The following is a 25,542-nucleotide window of genomic DNA, read 5'->3' as shown; positions in this document are numbered from 1 at the left end:
AGAATGAAAATCCTATTTACCCAAAATTCAATTTGAGCCAGCCCACAAAGTGAACAGTTTTAAGTGTGGGACCTTAGATCCTTGTTTATCAAAGCCTAAAAAATAAGTAGTCATTGAATATATCTAACAATTTTTAAAATAACATTCCTGCTTTGGAGCCTTTATTCCTAATGAAACACAGGGGGAGCCAACAGAAATGCTGATGGAAGAACTCTCAGGAATCATCTCTACAGAAATGTACCCTTAAATTGAGTTACACAGGAAGCCCTACACACCTCAGTTCTACTTGTAAGCAGGGGAATAATGGTAAAACCCACCCATTCCTCTACAACAGCTTAAAGCCAAAGCTTGGCCTCATTCAAACTTATGAAGTGAGATAACTGCCCCTCTGGTCTGTTATATTCAGGGCATATACACTGCTACCTCATCACAAGGAATCACTGGCATTCACCACCAATGTAGTGTAGTGGGGACCCCTTAACAAAGACTCAGTCCGTATCAGGAGGACTCCCTTTCCTCCAATTCTTATTGACCATTCTTTCACTAGGAAAAAAGCCTTTCCATAATCACCATCTTGGCCAAAAAAATAGCACAGCAGAATTCCTGCATTAATCATCTTTGTTTTTTTTTCCTCCAGTAAATACTGAAATCATTGATTTGAATACATTTCAATTTTCCTTTAAACAGATATTTGTGTAAGACAAAGGTACCAAAGTTAGTTAGGTCAGTTTTTTCCCTTAAAAGGTGTATTCCATTTTCAGCAACTTATTTCAAAGAAAAATCTACCATTATAAGAATGAAAAAAATGAAGAGAAATACTATAATTTTGAAATGTTGCAAGCTGACAAGATACATGAATAATCACAGTGAAAGTTTCCAGAAAAAGGGAGCTCCTCTACATTATGGGATTAATATGTGACTTTGAGCAATGGTAAATTGCTTGCAGTGAGGCTGATTGAATAACATCAAAACTTATTATTCTGACCTTATCTCAAAATAATCATTTGAACAGTGTTATAGAAGAAATATTTTTTCAGATGATCCCAATTTCTGAAACTCAAGGAGTCTGTAAACAATGTACAGCATGAATCTCTATTCAATTTTATTTCTTCTTCATGAATATTGCACATTATTCAAAGCATATAGATGTCTCTAATCAGCAAAATTAATGATGACTTCTCTGTCCATTTTAAAATAGCCATATGGTGAGAGGGGGACTGTGACTCTGAAAATTACGCATTTCTTACTCTTACTTCTTCCTGCAGAGAATGATCTCTGAGTGCCTGATCCCAACTCTCAATTGTTTTTATTCCATTTTTCAGGAAAAAACAAATGCCCTGACCTTGAAAATGTCATGTAGTGACTGCTGGAGAAATATGTTAGATCCAATTGATATAAAGGTATAATTGTAGACAGCCAGTTCCAAATTCTGATTATTTTTTATTTCAGATGCATAATTTAACCTAGAGTAAAAAATCATGTGATATGACTTTTCAAGACCAATGGCTAATGTACATTTATATGAATCAGTCTGGATAGAAAAAAAAGAGGTAAATTCTTGTGTTCTTAACCAAAACATACTAAAAATTTCAAAAAACAAACCTGGGGTTCTGCAAACACATTCCTCATGTTGTTAATCGGGCCATACGGGACGCCACTTCCTTCAAAGAGCTGTAACCACTTGCTGGTCATTTCTTCTTTAAACCTAGGAACAGATTGAAAAACAGATGCACCTTTATACTTAAAGAACACAACCTTTTTTCTCATATAGCCCTCTTTGAAAGCAACTGATAATGACAAAAATATGTTTCTTTAACTTTCCTTGTGCCTAGTTTTGACAGAATGTTGCCAACATGAAACAACTTGAGTTGCCCTGCAAGCTATAAGAACAGTCACTCAGGTCCCCTTGTTTAAAAACCCACCATAGAGTTGAAATTCCTCCTACTTCTTCCTCTATGAACTTTTTGACAGAGAGTCCCTCAGAGAAGAAAGATTAGGTATAAAATGAGCTTTTGTATTAGCCGAGCTTCAAATGTGGTATTGAGCACTTGATGAATTTAATAATGATAATATAATGTTACTACAGTTTTGAGCATAATGTCATTTACAAAGTGGTTTTTTAGATCTCAGGAATAGTATATGAAGTTAAGATAGACACAGATATGCTAAATTATTCCTCAAAACAAAAAATAAACCAGTGAATCTGTTTTAAAAGAAAGCTATATGTTTTATCTACCTTATAGTTAAGGCACATCAGAATTAATAGGCACAACCACTGGCCTAAAAAAAAAAACAAAAAAAAACCTTAACTATTTAGTTACTTGCACTGTGGCTTACTGATCAGAACAAATGGAGACATGCAAAGACTAGTATCTAAATTCATCCAAGCCCTTTACCTCTGTTTGTTTCTACTATAACTTAGAATTGGACTTCTCAGACACAAAAACTTATCTGATGTCCTTTTTCCTCTAATAGGTCTTAAGGGAAGGGGACCTACTTCATTAATGAAATATATTGTCTTTTGGTTTTCTGTTAAGACAGTGAATATGGGAAAAAAACTTGGATCCTCAAAGACAACTCAACACTCATAGTTCATAATATATGAAGAATTTTAGAACTGTTAGCTGTTAAAATAGTAAACTTTTTTTAGTTAAGTAATAATATAGGTTAAAAGGGATTTTTTTAAAGAGTTAGCTGTAGTGAATTATTAGCAGCACATATTGAAGTATTAAAGTATTAATGCTTCATCAATATGGAAGAACTACTGGAAATGTGGAAATATTTAATATTAATGGGCTTCTATTGAGCTCTTTTAGACATAGCTAGAGTTAATCTCAGAGCAGTAGATTCTATGGGAATTTGTCAAAGAAATTGATTTCTTCCACTATTTAAAAAAAGGATAAATACAGTATCAATATTTTAACCATACGTCTTTTATTGCCATCTAACAGATAAAAAGAAAAAGATGGAATTAATGTAGTCTCTGAAAGACAAAATATGAACAATTGTGTTCAATCATAAATTTTTATATAAGGATCTAATAAAATTTTTTAATGAAGGTAGGAGTACATTTCACTAGGAATGTAATTAATCCTATTTATATATCCACTTGTTTTACAACCATCTAAGGAGTTCCTACTATACGCCAGGCATTGATTGTTGTTGTTGTTGTTTTAGTCACTAAATCTGACTCTTTGTTGGACTTTTGTGACCCCGTGGACTGTAGCCCACCAGGCTCCTCTGTCCATGGGTTTTCCCAGGCAAGAATACTGGAGTGGGCTGCCATTTTCTTCTCCAGGGGATCTTCTGACCTAGGTATCAAACCTGCACTTGTCTCCTGCACTTGCAGGCAGATTCTTACCACTGAGCCACATGGAAAGCCCAGGCATTTATTACTGCCTCCAAAAATATTGCCTTCCTTTTCTTCTCCATTATGATAAAGACGTTTCACTACACACATTAATTATGGCCCAATAATGTTAACTATCCCTATTTAATATATAATAAAATTTCTCACTTCTAAGTACTGAAAGATATCCTGTCACGGGAACACTACAACGCAAGATTAAATGTCTTGAATTAGTGGATTCTTCACATCCGTGTTTTCTGCTCAATGACTGTTAAAGTCATCTCCTGGCCAAGATTTCCTAAGATAGATAGATAGATAGACATCACCAAAATGATATATGTTGAAAGAATAGAAGTGGTACTTTGAACCTGGAACCTTTCCAATCAGGGTATCAATTATTTAAGTGTTAATAAACAGAGTGTTACAATGGTTAGTATGGTACATTTTCAAGACAAATGAATTTATCACCATTGAACTCACCCAAGTGGCCTGAAAGATATGCACAGAAAATGCATGTCAATATCTAAACAAACCCGTAGCTGCAGACTTGCCAACAAAAACTCAGGGGAATATTTGAAGTTTTAGTATTTATATAAGCTTTTCACCACTGAGCAAAAGAGAGGGATTTATTTCATGTTATGGAAAACATCGGATGCACTCTGGATGTGAGGTTGGAGAGAAATGCAGCGTCTGGAGCTGAAGTGTGACCACTGTTTGTGTATTTGCGTGGGTGTGGGCGTGGACGTGTTCACAAAAGCCTTAAACTCAATCAGTCAGAGACCAAACATCACTGCATTCCACTGCTCCCAGAGGACATACCCATCATTTTCTTCTGAAAATCTATCTCTTGATCTAAATCTGATGTAGAATCCTTTCCTTTATCTATGCAAAAAAAAAAAAAAAAAAACCTGTAAACACATGTTTTTTTGAACCACAAAAATTTTGCTAAAAAAAAATGGAAAGAGCTGATTTAAATCACTCAGGGCAACACAATCCCGAGCTAAGACAAGAAGGGTGTCCTTGGATCTGGCCCTGAAGCTAGGGGCCTCCTCTGGGAAGTTATCTGGAGACTCATAAAACAATTCAGACTTAATTGTGAACTTAATAAACCAACCCATATATTTAATTCTACATTTCTGTTGAATTCACTTGACGCCAAATGGTTACTGTTAATCAGATTACACCATTTAAGAAGACTTGAGTTTAAATTTCTTAACATCAAAATTTAACCTATAAAACAAACCCGAATTCTTCTCTTTAGAGACTGGACTAAAGTTGCAGCCAAATTCAAGACCACAGAGCAACTAGTAAGAGATCCATGCCACGAAGGTAAGATTTGGAAATAATCAATAAATTATTATTAATAATTGTTATAACAAATGGTGATTATTTCATTAATTAATATTTAATTATTACTCATTAAGGAAATTATTAATAAATGCTGGTCATTAATTGTTTGATCTATATCTTATCGATTTTATCCTCACAAGCACATTATAAGGTAAGTATTACTCTCCTTTGATCAAAAGGAAACTCAGATTCAGAAAAATTAACCTGTTCAAATTCATATAGCTTCCCCCCTCCCAATGTTTTGGAGATATAACTAACAAATAAAAATCACATATATTTGATTTGTATAATAGTTTGTATAATAGGATTTTTTAAGGAGAACAATGTGATGATTTTAAAATACGTATACATTACGAAATGATTACCAAAATCAAGTCAATCAATGGATCCATCACCTCACAGTTATCATTTCTATGTATGTGGTTAGAACACTTATTTGTTTTGAGCATTTGATATAGTATTATTACCTATAATAACCATATTGTATATTAGAGCTCAGAATTTTTCACCTTTTAGCTGACAGTTTATTCCCTTTGACCAGTATCTCCTCATTTCCCCCACACCATATCCCCTGGCAACCAGCATTCTACACTCTGGTTCTATGGGTTCAACTTTTTTTAGATTCCACATATAAGTGAGTGAGATCACATAGTATCTGTATTCCTGTGTCTGGCTTATTTCACTTAGCACTAAGATGCTTCTTCACTTTCATCCAATATGCCTCAAGGCAAATCTCTTTACATGAATACTCATTCATTCCTATGCTTTTCACAGGTTTGTTGTGTGCCAGTCATGGGGATTACAACAATAAAATAGAAAGTCATTGTATCCAGAGACCACATTGTCTAATGGAGAACACAGTTATAAAAATTTATGAATTACAGTGCAGGATGCTGAGACAAAAATATGAATGAATAACTTCCAGCTGAAGCACCAAAGAGGGAGACCTGCACAGGGCCTGGGGGAGTCACAAAGGGTTCAAAAATGAGGTGACACTTGAGCCAGGTGTTGAAGGATGAGTTAGAATTTTCCATGTGAAAGATGGGAATAAGAATCTTCAGGCAGAAAGATCAAGGTGTACAAAGACCCAGTCTGGAAAGAATCTGAAATCTCCTGTATCTTGAGTAGCTGAAGATGAAATGGAAAAGGGAGGTTAGAACCAAAGTATGAGGCACGTCATGAGCTCTGCTAAGGATATTGCATTTACACGGGCAAAGAGGAACCCAGAGAGGTCTTTCATTAGGGGACTGACAAAATCAACATTGATACTGAGAACAGAAGGAGACCGATGAGTTTAGAGAAAAAGAAACTTGACGGAGGCCCCATGCTGTCTACCCCTGATGCTCCTTAAATCTACCTCCTCATCAGTATCCTCCATATTATTGTCAACCAGAAGCAAGTTTTCAATTGGAAAAATAAGTTTTCCAGACATTCTTACACCTTTTTGTTACTATGCTATTTATCTGCTTCCAATCTATCATCACTGCTTGAGCCTCTGAAGTCTGACTTGGTCATCAACACCTTTTGTTACCCAGTCTCCAAGGGTCGACAGTGACCACTTGACAGACCCAATATTCTTTCCACAGTCCTCATCCTGCTTGCTTTCTGTGCAGTATCTGATGCTGTGGATCTATCCTGTATTTAACTCCTATGATACAATACCTTTTTGGATTATTAATAGCTCTTTGGCCATTTCTGTTTCTTTTATTAATTCTTTCACTTTTTCCTTCTAGTCCCAATAGTCTTCATTTTCTTTTATGCACTTAAGGAATCTTGTTATTGCTATGCAGATGATATCCAAATTCATATTTCTAGTCCTGATCTTGCTTCAGTTCTCCTTTTCTGGTTACCACAGAATATTTCCACTCAGCTGCAGTATTACCCCTATAAACACAACTTGCCCATGGATGATTCAACCTCCATTTTCCCCATAAACCTAATATTCCACTTTGCCTGAACTCAAACCCTTGGCTAAATCTGGAACTTTGTCTTCTCATCATTTCTTATAATTTATATATAGTTATACTGAAGAATCAACTTTTCAAAAGTTGACCTTTTTCCTCTATTCCCACTATTACTATCACTATCCAGGCCTTTGATTCATAACACATGGTCTATGGCAATAATTGATTAAAAACTTACTGCCTCCAGGGACTTCCCTGGTGGTTTAGTAGTTAAGAATCTGCCTTCCAGTGCAGGAGACACAGGTTCAATCCTTGGTAGGGGAACTAAGATCCTAAATGCCGCAGGGCTACTGAGCCTACGCACCACAACTAAAGAGTCTGTGCACCACAACTAGAGAAGCCTAAGCACTGCAATGAGAAGCCTGCACATTGCAACTAGAGAGAAGATCCCATGTGCCACAGTGAAAAGCTCATGTACCTCAAGGAAGAGGCAATACAGCCAATTAATTAATTAATTAAACAATAAAACTTACTGCCTCCAATTTCCTCCTTTCCATAAATCACAAATTTTAGATGTCTCAAATCCATCCAACTGCTTTCTTCCCCAAGATCATTACCTCCTTGCATACCAGAAAACCAGACTGCTTCTTGACTGTTATAGCCCCATCACTTAAAATATAGTTGGCACTCAACATTTGCTGAATGAATGAATATATGACTCTTTGGGAATAATAAGAGTTTGTTTATTTGCCTAGTGCACAGCAAGCCAAACACTGAGACAATGAGGTTTGCAGCAGAGAAAGGGCTTCTTCCGAAAGTACCCAAGACAGGAGACAGGGGAAAAGTCTCAGATCTGTCTCCCTGAAGGCCAAGGGGCTGGGGATATTTAAGGGATAAAAACTGAGGCATGGGGAGCAGCATGCTGCTGCTGCTAAGTCACTTCAGTCGTGTCCGACTCTGTGCGACCCCATAGACGGCAGCCCACCAGGCTCCCCTGTCCCTGGATTCTCCAGGCAAGAACACTGGAGTGGGTTGCCATTGCCTTCTCCAATGCATGAAAGTGAAAAGTGAAAGTGAAGTCGCTCAGTCATGTCCGACTCTTAGTGACCCCATGGACTGCAGCCCACCAGGCTCCTCCGTCCATGGGATTTTCCAGGCAAGTGTACTGGAGTGGGGTGCCATTTTGCCTTCTCTGGGGAGAGCATGGGGAAAGGTAATTGCAGATACGAAAAAAGGAAGGTGGTTGTTGTTCTGAGCAGATGCAACCAAGCCACAGGCTTCTTTGTCAGAGACGTGCTCAGAGAATAGCAGCACTAGCCTGCTATGAGGGTGGAGATTCTGGCCCTCAGACATCAAAAGGTCACAGAGCCGATATCTGCACATACCCAGAGAGAGGATCAGAGGTCTTAACTCATCTCAGTGATCTCAAGCTGGAAGTGGACACAGCCGACTCCAAGTTCCTAAAAAACAACTCGGGCAAACATCCTATTGCTCCGGTTATGTGACTCTTGGAGGACATGGAAACTTTTATAAAAAACAATCAAAGCAAGGCTAACCAGTAAGGGCAGGTCACAATTCACCATTTATCTAGGGTTAACTGACAACTACCCAAGGTTTCACCTCAGTCACATTAGCTTGTAATGTTTCGATTTAGGGACTTTCTATGTTATCCAGAGAACCACAAGATTCAAATGTAAGATATGAACATATTAGAATATGGCTTTATGTTACAAAAGCATTCTTTAATTCACACAATGATTTCTTCATATAATTGGAAATATGAATCAACTTACTAAAAATTTTGTATCTTTATGCATAAGTAGAAATGTATACCTGTCTTTTTGCTATACTATCTCTATGATAGAATCATGGACTTACCAACTACAGACTTCTGAAAATAAATTTAGATATTTATACATATGAAACCTAAAATCCATTAATCTTTTACATTTTCACATATTAGTTCCATCCCCTTACACACACACACACATACACACACACAAAATTGGTGGATTTTCCTCTTAGACCATGAAGGTGGCTCTCCAGAATAGTGGAAAGCTCTCTTAGCACACCACCTTCTTGATACACAGATGACTAGACCCAGAAAACTGTGCTTTTAAATTCAAAATAGTTTGGGGGAAAACCTAAAAAGCTAAATAAATATCTTGCAGAGACAACAAAAACATCGGAGAATTACAAAATGCGTTATTTTGTAAGCCGGTGAAAACTGAATACAAAACTTTACAAAGAGCTTCCCCGGTGGCACTGCTGGTAAAGAACCCACCTGCCAATGCAACAGACATAAGAGACAAGGGTTTGGATCCCTGGGTCGGGAAGATTCCCTGGAGGAGGACATGGCAACCCACTCCAGTATTCTTATCTGGTGCATGTGCCTGGTGCCACGTGCAGAGGAGCCTGGAGGACCATAGGGTCACAGAGAGTCAGACACGACTGAAGAGACCCAGCATGCATGCACCAAGCATCCATATAACATAAAAGTTTTTGAATGAGTTTATCTGAATATTATAGCAAAGCTTCCCAAACATGTTTTTAAATTATGGTTGTTTCTGAAGTATTCTTCTCCAAGTACTATTTTCCTCAATGTCCTTTTTTGGGGGGAAGGAGGTGCCACACCGTGTGGCATACAGGATCTTAGTTCCCAACCAGGAATCAAACTCAGGCTCCCTGCAGTGGAAACACAGAGTCCTAACCACTGGACCACCAAGGAATACCCCACAACATCACCAAACATTTTTAAAAGGAAATTTAGGAGTATTATCGACTAGAGTTAGTTTTTAAATTATTAAATTTAGTTTTTGTATTTTACTATTGTGAAATATTTCAAATATGCCCAAAAGTACAGGAGTAGAAAAGTATAGAAAATAACCACAAAAAAAAGAATAGAAAATAAAATAACATAAATATTTATGTGCCCTTACCCACTCACATTTTTAATAACATCTTAGCATATTTGCTTCATATTTTTAAGAAACAAAATCTTACAAACACAAAGCCCCTTTTGTACCTCTCCTTGACTTTATTCCCCTTTTTATTCACATCAGAAGTAACCACCATCCTAGATCTTGTGCATCTCTCTGTTCATGTTACTGCACTCATATTACATATGTGTGTGTATATTTGAACAAATCCACCACAGGCATTATAAACTATCATGTTGTGTATTTTTAACCTGTATACTGCAACTTGATTGAACATTTTAATTTCAAGATCTATACATGTGTGTGCATATAGACTTGGCTCATTCATTTTATCCACTGGGCACCTGCCTATACAAATATTCCACAATTTATCTTTTTTCATATTAATGATCCATTGTATCCAGTTTATCACTATTGTACACAATGCTTCAATAGAACCTTACACATTTCTCTGTTCTTATGGGATGGATTACCTACAATGTATACACAGAGATAGAACTGCTGAGTCATAAAGTAGGCACAAGAAATGCTGAGTCATAAAGTAGGCACATTGTCAGCTGCCTGAGATTTTACTGAATTGCTCTTCAATGTGGTTGATGTCAATTTCTGCTTCTACCATATTCTCACCAATTTTTGTTACTGTCAGATGCAACTTTTGCCAATCACATAGAGGTAGAATGGAATCTCACGGTTACTTTAAGTTGTATTTTTTCCCAACTGGAGAAACTAAGCATCTTTTCATAGACTTTTTTTTTTCTTTTGGTTCTTTCCTCTTCATATCCTTTGTCCTTTTTCAGTCGAACTGCTTTTCTTTCCTTATTGACTTACATGAATATTTGCATAGTCTACATACGAATCTTTTACTAGTTACACTCATTGCAAATTTCTTCTCCTAAACTGTAGCTTGTCTTTTGGCTTCTCAGTATTTATTTTTTCACATAGAAACTATTAACTTTAACATGGACAAATCATAATTCTTGTCATTCAAGGTTTTTGCTTTCTATGTTGGTTTAAGAAGTACTATTTAGCTCATAAATTTGTCATAAGGAATTAGAAGAATTAATACTTTGAAGGTATTCAGAACACTGTAATGGTACAAGTGCTACATAATTGTTAAATAAATAAAACTATACTAACATTTCTGGGAGGCAAACTGTTGGCAGGAAGAAGAGGAAACTAGAATAGATATTATAGGAACAAAAATGTGGTACAGGGCTACAGTCCATAAATGTATTGCCTATAGGAAATACCTCTTTGGACAGATCTGAGTAAACCCAAACCAAACCAGTGGGATTCCATAAGAACCAGGCTGGAGTCTGCAATGCAGTAACTATAAACAGGCCTGTGACACTTCTATAACCCACAGAGAAACAGCTGGAATTTGTTGGTTGCGTTTCTACCGTAAACAGAATCACAGATTTAATATTTCCTGTAATTTCCTTAGACCTTATTTCCTCTTAGGAATTTATCTCTACATATTACTGATAAATTATGGTTTAAGATCTTTTTTTTTTTGTCCTGCTAGCATTCACTAACTCTCTGTCTGCATGTCAATCCACAAGCCACACAAAAGATGGGGAAAGCATCCATCCAGGGACTCCTATTACTGCCTTCTAGTGGAGGGTCATGATGGAATTTTCATAGACCTTGCTCCTAAATACATCAGGTCACTTACTAAGCTGCTCAGGCACTACGTCTTACAAGTCAGATTAATTATTGCCTCATTAATAATTCCTATCCATACTAATGATCACAGTTCCAAAATATGTTCTGCTTCACACAAATTTTAAGTAAAGAGTAAGTCATATATTGAAAAGCAGAGACATTACTTTGCCAACAAAGGTCAGTCTAGTCAAGGCTATTGTTTTTCCTGTGGTCATGTATGGATGTGAGAGTTGGACTGTGAAGAAGCTGAGCACCAAAGAATTGATGCTTTTGAACTGTGGTGTTGGAGAAGACTCTTGAGAGTCCCTTGGACTGAAAGGAGATCCAACCAGTCCATTCTGAAGGAGATCAGCCCTGGGATTTCTTTGGAAGGAATGATGCTAAAGCTGAAACTCCAGTACTTTGGCCACCTCATGCGAAGAGTTGACTCATTGGAAAAGACTCTGATGCTGGGAGGGGTTGGGGGCAGGAGTAGAAGGGGACGACAGAGGATGAGATGGCTGGATGGTATCACTGACTCGATGGACGTGAGTCTGAGTGAACTCTGGGAGTTGGTGATGGACCGGAGGCCTGGCGTGCTACAATTCGTGGGGTCGAAAAGAGTCGGACACGACTGAGTGACTGAACTGAACTGAAGTCATATATTATAATGGTTTGGACAGACAAGCATTGCTGTGACTGTCCCTACAGCCTCAGCAGCATCATTGCAAACATGATATGGGAAAGCTGCCCACGTTGCCAGTGTCCAGTTGTTCACACCAGGGTGGCTGATATCAAAAAATAAGCCTCTTAAATCAAGATCTCTTTGTAAAAAGCTACTAATAAAGCAATATATAATTGTTGTAGAAAATATATAAATGTTAATAGGCACAAAAGAAGAAACAAAATCAACTATAACCTTATTATACAGAAATAATGTGAAAAGGAGTATGTCAAGGCTGTATATTGTCACCTTGCTTATTTAACTTATATGCAGAGTACATGATGAGAAACGCTGGGCTGGAAGAAGCACAAGCTGGAATCAAGATTGCCAGGAGAAGTATCAATAACCTCAGATATGCAGATGACACCACCCTTATGGCAGAAAGTGAAGAAGAACTAAAAAGCCTCTTAATGAAAGTGAAAGAGGAGAGTGAAAAAGTTGGCTTAAAGCTCAACATCCAGAAAACTAAGATCATGGCATCTGGTCCCATCACTTCATGGCAAATAGATGGGGAAACAGTGGAAACAGTGGCAGACTTTATTTTTGGGGGCTCCAAAATCACTGCAGATGGTGACTGCAGCCATGAAATTAAAAGACGCTTACTCCTTGGAAGAAAAGTTACGACCAACCTAGATAGCATATTCAAAAGCAGAGACATTACTTTGCCAACAAAGGTCCGTCTGGTCAAGGCTATGGTTTTCCAGTAGTCATGTATGGATGTGAGAGTTGGACTGTGAAGAAAGCTGAGCACCGAAGAATTGACGCTTTTGAACTGTGGTGTTGGAGAAGACTCTTGAGAGTCCCTTGGAATGCAAGGAGATCTAACCAGTCCATTCTAAAGGAGATCACTCCTGGGTGTTCATTGGAAGGACTTATGCTGAAGCTGAAACTCCAATACTTTGGCCATCTCATACAAAGAATTGACTCATTGGAAAAGACTCTGATGCTGGGAGGGACTGGGGGCAGGAGGAGAAGGGGACAACAAAGGATGAGATAGCTGGATGGCATCACTGACTCGATGGACATGAGTTTGAGTAAACTCTGGGAATTGGTGATGGACAGGGAGGCCTGGCATGCTGTGATTCATGGGGTCACAAAGAGTCGGACATGACTGAACGACTGAACTGAACTGAACTGAACTGAATGTTGATTTATGCATATCATTTAGCATTTTATATGAATATATTTTAAAAAATTTTAAGGGATCACAATTTTTCCCCTTTTTACTTTTTTAAACTACACATAACATAAAATTTACCATCTTAACCATATTAAGTGTACAGTTCAGTGACATTAAATACATTCACATTTTTGTGGGGCCATCACAGCCATCTGTCCCCAAAATTCTTTTCGTCTTGAAAAACTGAAACTCTATACCTATTAAATTATGAATCCCCATTCCTCCCGCTCTCCTAATCTCCTGGCAACAATTACTATACTTTTGGTCTCTACCATTTTGACTGGGCTATGTACCTCTTATAAGTGGAATCATACAGTATTTGCCTTATAATGTCTTCAGGATTCATTCACATTGTAGCATATTTCCTTCCTTTTCAAGACTGTATAAAAATTACAAAACATTGCTGAAAGAAATTAGACACAAATAAATGGAAACATCCCATGTTCATGGATTCAAAGACTTAATATTGTTAAAATGTCAATTACTCAAAGTAACCTACAGATTCAATGCAATCCCTAGTAAAATCCCAGCAATGTTTTTTGCAGAAATAGAAAACCCAGCATAAAATTCATATGCAATCTCAAGAGACCCTAAATAGCCAATTTTAATGTGTTTTTTTTTTCATTTTTATCTGTTTTATAGGCATATCTCTATGGCATGTTTTCACTGCCTATAGAAATATTTTTCTTCTTATTCCATTTTTTAATCTTATAATAACATTGCATAGAATCTGATCTCAGTACTTTTCTCAACTTTTTTTAAGGTAAAATAAGTTTTTCTGAACTTTGAGAAGGCGACTTAGCTCAAATAGCTTCTAATGTCATAGAACTCTCTCCTAGGTTTGTATGTGTTCGTGTGTGTGTGAAAGAAATATGTGGTAGTTTGCTTTCCCAAATTTCCTCGCTCTATTCTCCTCTGTCACTTTTACTTCTGTCTTCTTTGTCTTCATCTCTCTTATCCATAGTTAGTGTGAGTCACTCAGTCATGTCCAACTCTGTAGCCCACCAGGCTCCTCTGTCCATGGAATTCTCCAGGCAAGAATACTGGAGCGGGTTGCAATTCCTTTCTTCAGGGGGTCTTCTTGACCAAGGGATCAAACCTGTGACTCCTGCATTGCAGGTGGTTTCTTTACAGTCTGAGCCACCAGGGAAGCCCCTCTCTTATCCATATCCTGCTCATTTTCCTGTTTCAAAACCCTGTTTTTAATACGTCTACACTGAATTTAATTTAAACTTATTAAACAAAGGAAATTTTCAAATGAAGTATGAAAATCTATTGCTTCAAAAATCTACCCATTTTCTCATCTGGTTTCTTCCATGAATAGCCTTAGGAAAAGGAACATTATTTTTACTATACATAATACACTAACATGACAATGACATAAAGAAAAAGTTATCGGCTATAAAATGGATCTCAGAGGTGGGATGAGTTTTACTGGCAATTTCCTCCAACTCTTAAAACCCAGAAAAGTGGTCATTTAACCTGATTTGGCAGGTATACAGTAGAGAAGATGGTTAGCCAGGGAGGACAGTATTTTCAGAAGCAACTCACCTCACATTTGGAAATCTCTTAATAAGAATTCCAGTGTTCCAATCTTTCTGTTATTTCTCATTCTTCCTAGTTCCACTCACACTAATCTACTTTCCCTGATTCTAAGATTCTTTCCAGGTGAGAACTAGTCCCATAAATTTTAAAGCAAATGTCCAGATACATCCTAGAATTTGCCCCTGGAAACTTCTACCTATTGATCCTTGGCAAATCCTGGGGAGCCTCATGCAATGTTCTTCCCAATAACAGTCCTTCAATATTTTAAAAGAACAGATATGCTTTTCCAGAAAGTCTTCTTATATAAGCTATATACATCTACATCCTTTACCTATCCTCAGTATGGTATATGTAAAGAACTTAAGCAATCCATAGTCCACACATCAACAAGAGAACTATTTCATTCAAAGGGGAAAGATGAAAATAAGTAAACAGAGGGAAGCATGCTCAATCCCCTTAAAATTTAAGAAATATAAGCTAAAATATTTTAGGTATCATTAGCTACTCTAAGAAGCAGCAAAAATTAATGGTTATACACTACTGTGGTATTATAAATTAATTCAAATTTTCTTGAAAACAACTGGTTAAGAAATAATAAAAACTATAAATCTGTTCATTCAGTTTGAATGACTCCATTTGTACAGTAATAACCAAATCAAAGACTTCCAAAGCAGCAAAACATTTTATATATCTTAAATGTCTAGAGAATTGCAAAATACCTTCATATACTGCAGAATATTTATATAACAGATTAGCACATGAGCAATTTAAAGTAAATATATAGCCAATACACACTAAGCACTTTATACAATATACACAAAAAAACTTAAGCAAATGCAAAAACAGAACTCACAATTATATGTGCATATAATTATATCTAATTGTGTATATACATTAACAAAACTGCTGAAACAATTTGGCAAGATATAAATAGAACTAAATGTTCATCATATTCTTTTTCAAGATTTTCAAACCCTTACCAACAATAACAACAACAAAAAGAAACAAGCAGATTTGATTAAAGCCTTTTCATGGCTTCATAGAGCATATGGTGATCTCCACTAACTTTAAGTACTATAGGACAGGAAGTGAGTCTGCCTTACTCTCTGTTGTAGCTTTTTACCAGAACAGAGTCTGACATTTGATAGTTGACATTTATATGACATATATTTTGTGCCAGACACTGTTTTAAGCACTTAACATAGATTACACATTTAATACAACAATCCTACACCATAAATACTATCATTGTTCCCATCTGATAGATGAGGAGCCTGAAGCACAGAGAGGTTTTAGTGACTTGCCAAGATCATACCATTAGTAAGAATTAGAGCCAGGATTAGAACACAAATACTATGAACTCCAAAATCCAAGCTCTTCCCATCTTCCTCCAACACTCTATCACCTTAATAAATAAGGAAGTGAGTAATGAAAGGTGACTGAATGTACACCTATCTGGATGAATGGATGGATGGATTGATACATCAATGGGTAAATGAGTTATTTTCAACCCATTTAAAACAGAGAGTTAAATGACTCTTTTGGAACCTGGGAAAGGAAACTTATATATTGAGTACCTTCTTCACTTTGGCATGTGCTAGGTGCTTCCGTAACTTAACTCACTAAATCATAGTAATGACTTTGTAAGGATGCATGATTGTTGCCCATTTTTTAATATGAGGAAACTGGATTTGGTTCATTTGATGTTGAATCTTGGAAAAGTAACCCTGGGACTCAAAATGTTGCTTGGAAGAATGGGAGCTCCATATATATTTGTTGAATGAAGGACTTTAAAGTACATTTTTTTTTAATACTTACAGGAGGAAGTTATGAGTATTAGATAACCAGTATAGTTTTCCTAGAGGAAAATCATCCCAAGCCAAGCTCATTTTCTTTTTTGATTGGGTTCTAAACAGTGTTGTGAGGGAAATAAAATGGGCAAAGTATTCCTGGATTTCAAAAAAGCTTCCAACAATGTCATTCAAAATATCTTTCTGGATAAGATGGAGAAAATAGCAGATCACATAATGAAATAATTGTGTGAATTGGAAGCCAGTAAAGATATGACAAAAAAGTTCAGTTTCAATCATGGGGAGTAAATGTAGTTACTCTTGTTGAATTTAAATGAGGGCCCAGAGGATGTCATTGATCAGATTTGTGGATAATTAGATACTATCATTATCAGATTTGTGGAAACTTGTAATGACAGTAATCAAGTTGGTTTAAATGGAGCCAATTTTATTTTAAACAAAATTCTTAAAAATTTATAAAAGTCCTAAAATAATAAATGCACAAAGAGAAACAAGGTTTAGTAGCAACCAAGATTTTTTAAAGGTTTTTCTGTGGTTACTTAATATAGGTCAATAGGACACGCTGCCAAATAAGACTGAACACTTAGACTTCATCAATAGAACTCTATTACTCAAAAAAATTAACTACCATCTCACTAACTGCTACCTGGACAGATTACTAAGATGAAACACAAGCTGGAATCAAGATTGCCAGGAGAAATATCAATAATCTCAGATATGCAGACACCACCCTTATGGCAGAAAGTGAAGAAGAACTAAAGGTCCTCTTGATGAAATTGAAAGAGGTAAGTGAAAAAGTTGATGTAAAACTCAACATTCAGTAAACTAAAATCATGGCATCCAGTCCTATCACTTCATGACAAATAGATGGGGAATCAATGGAAACACTGAGAGATTTTTTTTTTAGGGGCTCCAAAATCACTGCAGCAGGTGATAGCAGCCATGAAATTAAAAGACGCTTGCTCCTTGGAAGAAGAGTTATGACCAACCTAGACAGCATATTAAAAAGCAGAGACATTACTTTGCCAACAAAAGTCCATCTAGTCAAAGCTATGGTTTTTCTAGTAGTCACGTATGGATGTGAGAGTTGGACTGTGAAGAAGGCTGAGCGTCAACGAATTGATGCTTTTGAACTGTGGTGTTGGAGAAGACTCTTGAGAATCCCTTGGACTGCAAGGAGATCCAACCAGTTAATCCTGAAGGAAATCAGTCCTGAATCTTCATTGAAAGGACTGATGCTAAAGCTGAAACTCCAAAACGTTTGGAGTTCTTCGCCTCCTAATGCGAAGAACGGACACATTGGAAAAGATCCTGATACTGGGAAAGCCTGAAGGCAGGAGGAGAAGGGGATGACAGAGGAGGAGATGGTTGGATGGCATCACTGATGCAATGGACATGAGTTTGAGTAGTCTCCGGGAGTTGGTGATAGATAGGGAAGCTTGGCGTGCTGCAGTCCATGGGGTCACAAAGAGTTGGACATGACTGAGTGACTGAACTGAACTGAATATTTAACAAGTGTTTGCCATATGCCAGGCAACTGCTGCGGGCCCTACCTACATTTGCTCATTTAAGTCTCTCAACAATTACAGAGGTAAGGATTATTATTAACCCCAATTTACAAATGAAAAAAAAAAAAGAAACATGAAAGCCACAAATTTGCCTAATATCTCACAACTAATAGGATGGAGCAGGTACTGAAAGATAAGAAGTCTAATTGGTGCATCAACTTATCTTAACCATGATTCTATTCAGTCTTTCTTACCCTCTGACAACAACATTTGCAGAGGCTGTAGACACCCACTCAACATGCCCTTAACCAACATGAGTTCTAAAGCAGCTAAGGACAGTTCCAGCCTGCTGATAGCTGCCTACCCCAAATGCTTGTACCTCTTCTTCACATGTGGGCTTTTCCAACACCATGGAAGAAAGCAAAGAGGAATTAAGAGTCTCTTGATGAAGGTGTAGTAAAGTCTCCTGATGAAGGTGTAAGAGGAGAGTGAAAAAGCTGGCTTAAAACTCAACATTCCAAAAATGAAGATCATGGCATCTGGTCCCATCACTTCATGACAAATAGATGGGGAAACAATGGAAACAGTGACAGCCTTTATTTTCTTGGGCTCCAAAATCACCGTGGATGGTGACTGCAGCCATGAAATTAAGAGATATTTGTTCCTTGGAAGAAAAGCTATGACCAACCTAGACAGTGTATTAAAAAGCAGAGACACTACTTTGCCAACAGAGGTCCATATAGTCAAAGCTATGGTTTTTCCACTAGTCACCAATGGATGTGGAAGCTGGACAGTAAAAAAGGCTGAGTGCCAAAGAACTGATGTCTTCAAACTGTCGTACTGGAAAAGGCTCTTTAGAGTCCCTTGGACAGCAAGGAGATTAAACCAGTCAATCCTAAAAGAAATCAACACTGAATATTCACCAGAAGAACTGATGCTGAAGCTGAAGCTCCAATGCTTTGGCCACCTGATGCAAAGAGCCAACTCATTGGAAAAGACCCTGATGCTGGAAAAGACTGAAGGCAGGAGGAGAAGGGGACAACAGAGGATGAGATGGTTGGATGGCATCACCAATGCAATGGACATAAATTTGAGCAAACTCTGGATATGGTGAAGCACAGGGAAGCCTGGCATGCTACAGTTTATGAGGTCACAGAGTTGGACATAACTGAGCAAGTGAACACCACCACCACCACCATGTGAGTTTGCTGGGCTGCACTGTCCTCTGCCTCACTTTCCTCCTTAGTGATTGTGTTTCTTGAGATCATTTCCCTAACAAATTACTTGTACCCAAGTCCCTGGATTACGGTCTGATTTTAGGGAAAGAGTGAAAATCAACATTTTAGGAACCAGCGAGATAAAATGGACTGGAATGGGTAAATTTAACTCAGATGAGCATTATATGTACTACTGTGGGCAAGAATCCCTTAGAAGAGATGGAGTAACCCTCATAGTCAACAAGAGTCCAAAATGCAGTACTTGGGTGCAACCTCAAAAAAAACACACAATGTTCTCTGTTCATTTCCAAGGCAAACCATTCAATATCACAGTAATCCAAGTTTATGCCACAACCAATAAAGCAAAAGAAACTGAAGTTGAACAGTTCTGTGAAGATCTACAAGATCTTCTAGAACTAATGCCAAAAAAAGATGTCCTTTTAATTATAGGGGACTGGAATGCAAAAGTAGTAAGTCAAGAGATACCCGGAGTAACAGGAAACTTTGGCCTTGTAGTACAAAATGAAGCAGGGCAAAAGCTAACAGTTTTGCCAAGAGAATGTACTGGTCTTAACAAACACCCTCTTCCAACAACACAAGAGAAGACTCTACACATGGACATCACCAGATGGTCAATACCAAAATCAGACTGATGATATTCTTTGTAGCCAGAGATGGAGAAGCTCTATACAGTCAGCAAAAACAAGACTGGGAGTTGACTATGGCTCAGATCATGAACTCCTTATTGCCAAATTCAGACTTAAATTGAAGAAAGTAGGGAAAATCACTAGACCATTCAGGTATGACTTAAATCAAATCCCTTACAATTATACAGTAGAAGTGACAAATAGATTCAAGGGATTAGATCTGATAGACAGAGTGCTTGAAAACTATGAATGGAGGTTCCTGACACTCACTGTACAGGAGGCAGTGATCAAGACCATTCCCAAGAAAAAGAAATGCAAAAGGCAAAGTGGTTGTCTGAGGAGGCCTTAGAAATAGCTGTGAAAAGAAGAGAAGTGAAAGGCAAAAGAAAAATTTCAATGCAGAGTTCCAAAGACTAGCAAGGAGAGATAAGAAAGCCTTCCTCAGTGATCAATGCAAAGAAATAAAGGAAAACAACAGAATGGGAAAGACTAGAGATCTCTTCAAGAAAATCAGTGATACCAAGGGGATATTTCATGCAAAGATGGGCACAATAAAGGACAGAAATGGAAGGACCTAACAGAAGCAGAAGATATTAAGAAGAGGTGGTAAGAATACACAGAAGAACTATACAAAAAAGATCTTCATGATCCACATAAGCACGATGGTGTGACACTCACCTAGAGCCAAACATCCTGGAAATCAAGTGGGCCTTAGGAAATACCATCAAGAACAAAGCTAGTGGACATGATGAAATTTCAGTTGAGCTACTACAAATCCTAAAGATGATGCCGTGAAAGTGCTGCACTCAATATGTCAGCAAATTTGGAAAACTCAGCAATGGCCACAGGACTGGAAAAGGTCAGTTTTCATTCCAATCCCAAAGAAAGGTGATGCCAAAGAATGTTCAAACTACTGCACAATTGCACTCATCTCACACTCTAGTAAAGTAATGCTCAATATTCTCCAAGACAGGCTTCAACAGGACATGAACTGTGAACTTCCAGATGTCCAAGCTGGATTTAGAAAAGACAGACAAACCAGAGATCAAATTGCCGACATTCACTGGATCATCGAAAAAGAAAGAGAGTTTCAGAAAAACAACTATTTCTGCTTTATTGACTACGCCAATGCCCTTACTGTATAGATCACAACTGTGGAAAATTCTTCAAGAGATGGGAATACCAGACCACCTGACCTGCCTCTTGAGAAATCTTATGCAGGTCAGGAAGCAACAGTTAGAACTAGACATGGAACAACAGACTGGTTCCAAATAGGAAAAGGAGTACGTCGAGGCTGTATATTGTCACTCTGCTTATTTAACTTCTATGGAGTATACCATGTGAAATGTCAGCTGGATGAAGCACAAACTGGAATGAAGATTCCTGGGAGAAATATCAATAACTTCACATATGCAGATGACACCACCCTTATGGCAGAATTTGAAGAAGAACTAAAGAACCTCTTGAAGAAAGTGAAAGAGGAGAGTGAAAAAGTTGGCTTAAAGCTCAATATTCAGAAAACTAAGATTACGGCATCCAGTCCCATTGTTTCATGGCAAATAGATGGGGAAACAAAGGAAACAGTGACAGATTTTATTTTTCAGATTCCAAAATCACTGCAGATGGTGAGGGCAGCCATGAAATTAAAAGATGCTTGCTCCTTGGAAGAAAAGCTATGACCAACCTAGACAGCATATTAAAAAGTAGAGGCATTACTTTGCCAACAAAGGTACAGCTAGTCAAAGCTGTGGTTTTTCCAGTAGTAGTGTATGGAAGTGACAGTTGGACTATAAAGAAAGCTGAGCACCGAAGAACTGATGCTTTTGAACTGTGGTACTGAAGACTCTTGAGAGTCCCTTGGACTGCAAGAAGATCAAACCAGTCTATCCTAAAGGAAATCAGTCCTGAATCTTCATTGAAAGGACTGATGCTAAAGCTGAAACTCAAAGCGTTTGGAGTTCTTTGGCCACCTGATGAGAAGAACGGACACATTGGAAAGATCCTGATCCTGGGAAAGCCTGAAGGCAGGAGGAGAAGGGGATGACAGAGGAGGAGATGGTTGGATGGCATCACTGATGCAATGGACATGAGTTTGAGTAGTCTCCGGGAGTTGGTGATAGATAGGGAAGCTTGGCGTGCTGCAGTCCATGGGGTCACAAAGAGTTGGACATGACTGAGTGACTGAACTGAACTGAATATTTAACAAGTGTTTGCCATATGCCAGGCAACTGCTATGGGCCCTACCTACATTTGCTCATTTAAGTCTCTCAACAATTACAGAGGTAAGGATTATTATTAACCCCAATTTACAAATGAAAAAAAAAAAGAAACATGAAAGCCACAAATTTGCCTAATATCTCACAACTAATAGGATGGAGCAGGTACTGAAAGATAAGAAGTCTAATTGGTGCATCAACTTATCTTAACCATGATTCTATTCAGTCTTTCTTACCCTCTGACAACAACATTTGCAGAGGCTGTAGACACCCACTCAACATGCCCTTAACCAACATGAGTTCTAAAGCAGCTAAGGACAGTTCCAGCCTGCTGATAGCTGCCTACCCCAAATGCTTGTACCTCTTCTTCACATGTGGGCTTTTCCAACACCATGGAAGAAAGCAAAGAGGAATTAAGAGTCTCTTGATGAAGGTGTAGTAAAGTCTCCTGATGAAGGTGTAAGAGGAGAGTGAAAAAGCTGGCTTAAAACTCAACATTCCAAAAATGAAGATCATGGCATCTGGTCCCATCACTTCATGACAAATAGATGGGGAAACAATGGAAACAGTGACAGCCTTTATTTTCTTGGGCTCCAAAATCACCGTGGATGGTGACTGCAGCCATGAAATTAAGAGATATTTGTTCCTTGGAAGAAAAGCTATGACCAACCTAGACAGTGTATTAAAAAGCAGAGACACTACTTTGCCAACAGAGGTCCATATAGTCAAAGCTATGGTTTTTCCACTAGTCACCAATGGATGTGGAAGCTGGACAGTAAAAAAGGCTGAGTGCCAAAGAACTGATGTCTTCAAACTGTCGTACTGGAAAAGGCTCTTTAGAGTCCCTTGGACAGCAAGGAGATTAAACCAGTCAATCCTAAAAGAAATCAACACTGAATATTCACCAGAAGAACTGATGCTGAAGCTGAAGCTCCAATGCTTTGGCCACCTGATGCAAAGAGCCAACTCATTGGAAAAGACCCTGATGCTGGAAAAGACTGAAGGCAGGAGGAGAAGGGGACAACAGAGGATGAGATGGTTGGATGGCATCACCAATGCAATGGACATAAATTTGAGCAAACTCTGGATATGGTGAAGCACAGGGAAGCCTGGCATGCTACAGTTTATGAGGTCACAGAGTTGGACATAACTGAGCAAGTGAACACCACCACCACCACCATGTGAGTTTGCTGGGCTGCACTGTCCTCTGCCTCACTTTCCTCCTTAGTGATTGTGTTTCTTGAGATCATTTCCCTAACAAATTACTTGTACCCAAGTCCCTGGATTACGGTCTGATTTTAGGGAAAGAGTGAAAATCAACATTTTAGGAACCAGCGAGATAAAATGGACTGGAATGGGTAAATTTAACTCAGATGAGCATTATATGTACTACTGTGGGCAAGAATCCCTTAGAAGAGATGGAGTAACCCTCATAGTCAACAAGAGTCCAAAATGCAGTACTTGGGTGCAACCTCAAAAAAAAAAACACACAATGTTCTCTGTTCATTTCCAAGGCAAACCATTCAATATCACAGTAATCCAAGTTTATGCCACAACCAATAAAGCAAAAGAAACTGAAGTTGAACAGTTCTGTGAAGATCTACAAGATCTTCTAGAACTAATGCCAAAAAGATGTCCTTTTAATTATAGGGGACTGGAATGCAAAAGTAGTAAGTCAAGAGATACCCGAGTAACAGGAAACTTTGGCCTTGTAGTACAAAATGAAGCAGGGCAAAAGCTAACAGTTTTGCCAAGAGAATGTACTGGTCTTAACAAACACCCTCTTCCAACAACACAAGAGAAGACTCTACACATGGACATCACCAGATGGTCAATACCAAAATCAGACTGATGATATTCTTTGTAGCCAGAGATGGAGAAGCTCTATACAGTCAGCAAAAACAAGACTGGGAGTTGACTATGGCTCAGATCATGAACTCCTTATTGCCAAATTCAGACTTAAATTGAAGAAAGTAGGGAAAATCACTAGACCATTCAGGTATGACTTAAATCAAATCCCTTACAATTATACAGTAGAAGTGACAAATAGATTCAAGGGATTAGATCTGATAGACAGAGTGCTTGAAAACTATGAATGGAGGTTCCTGACACTCACTGTACAGGAGGCAGTGATCAAGACCATTCCCAAGAAAAAGAAATGCAAAAAGGCAAAGTGGTTGTCTGAGGAGGCCTTAGAAATAGCTGTGAAAAGAAGAGAAGTGAAAGGCAAAAGAAAAATTTCAATGCAGAGTTCCAAAGACTAGCAAGGAGAGATAAGAAAGCCTTCCTCAGTGATCAATGCAAAGAAATAAAGGAAAACAACAGAATGGGAAAGACTAGAGATCTCTTCAAGAAAATCAGTGATACCAAGGGGATATTTCATGCAAAGATGGGCACAATAAAGGACAGAAATGGAAGGACCTAACAGAAGCAGAAGATATTAAGAAGAGGTGGTAAGAATACACAGAAGAACTATACAAAAAAGATCTTCATGATCCACATAAGCACGATGGTGTGACACTCACCTAGAGCCAAACATCCTGGAAATCAAGTGGGCCTTAGGAAATACCATCAAGAACAAAGCTAGTGGACATGATGAAATTTCAGTTGAGCTACTACAAATCCTAAAGATGATGCCGTGAAAGTGCTGCACTCAATATGTCAGCAAATTTGGAAAACTCAGCAATGGCCACAGGACTGGAAAAGGTCAGTTTTCATTCCAATCCCAAAGAAAGGTGATGCCAAAGAATGTTCAAACTACTGCACAATTGCACTCATCTCACACTCTAGTAAAGTAATGCTCAATATTCTCCAAGACAGGCTTCAACAGGACATGAACTGTGAACTTCCAGATGTCCAAGCTGGATTTAGAAAAGACAGACAAACCAGAGATCAAATTGCCGACATTCACTGGATCATCGAAAAAGAAAGAGAGTTTCAGAAAAACAACTATTTCTGCTTTATTGACTACGCCAATGCCCTTACTGTATAGATCACAACTGTGGAAAATTCTTCAAGAGATGGGAATACCAGACCACCTGACCTGCCTCTTGAGAAATCTTATGCAGGTCAGGAAGCAACAGTTAGAACTAGACATGGAACAACAGACTGGTTCCAAATAGGAAAAGGAGTACGTCGAGGCTGTATATTGTCACTCTGCTTATTTAACTTCTATGCGGAGTATACCATGTGAAATGTCAGCTGGATGAAGCACAAACTGGAATGAAGATTCCTGGGAGAAATATCAATAACTTCACATATGCAGATGACACCACCCTTATGGCAGAATTTGAAGAAGAACTAAAGAACCTCTTGAAGAAAGTGAAAGAGGAGAGTGAAAAAGTTGGCTTAAAGCTCAATATTCAGAAAACTAAGATTACGGCATCCAGTCCCATTGTTTCATGGCAAATAGATGGGGAAACAAAGGAAACAGTGACAGATTTTATTTTTCAGATTCCAAAATCACTGCAGATGGTGAGGGCAGCCATGAAATTAAAAGATGCTTGCT

General features: G+C 38.0%; 1 protein-coding gene across 4 annotated transcripts in view; it reads right to left on the bottom strand.

Moving 5' to 3' along the window:
* SUGCT (succinyl-CoA:glutarate-CoA transferase) overlaps positions 1–25,542 on the bottom strand; it is a 787,630-nt gene that overhangs the window by 438,385 nt on the left and 323,703 nt on the right. For all 4 annotated transcript variants that reach the window (XM_005888147.2, XM_070369345.1, XM_070369347.1 and 1 more), the window contains one exon: positions 1,603–1,705. In XM_005888147.2, the coding sequence (XP_005888209.1) occupies positions 1,603–1,705 (103 nt within the window). The remainder of the gene's footprint in view (positions 1–1,602; positions 1,706–25,542) is intronic.

This window comes from Bos mutus, chromosome 4, assembly GCF_027580195.1.
Source record: "Bos mutus isolate GX-2022 chromosome 4, NWIPB_WYAK_1.1, whole genome shotgun sequence".
NCBI lineage: Eukaryota > Metazoa > Chordata > Mammalia > Artiodactyla > Bovidae > Bos > Bos mutus.
Note: the sequence above shows the minus strand (reverse complement) of the source record. Positions and strands in the feature narration are given on the sequence as shown.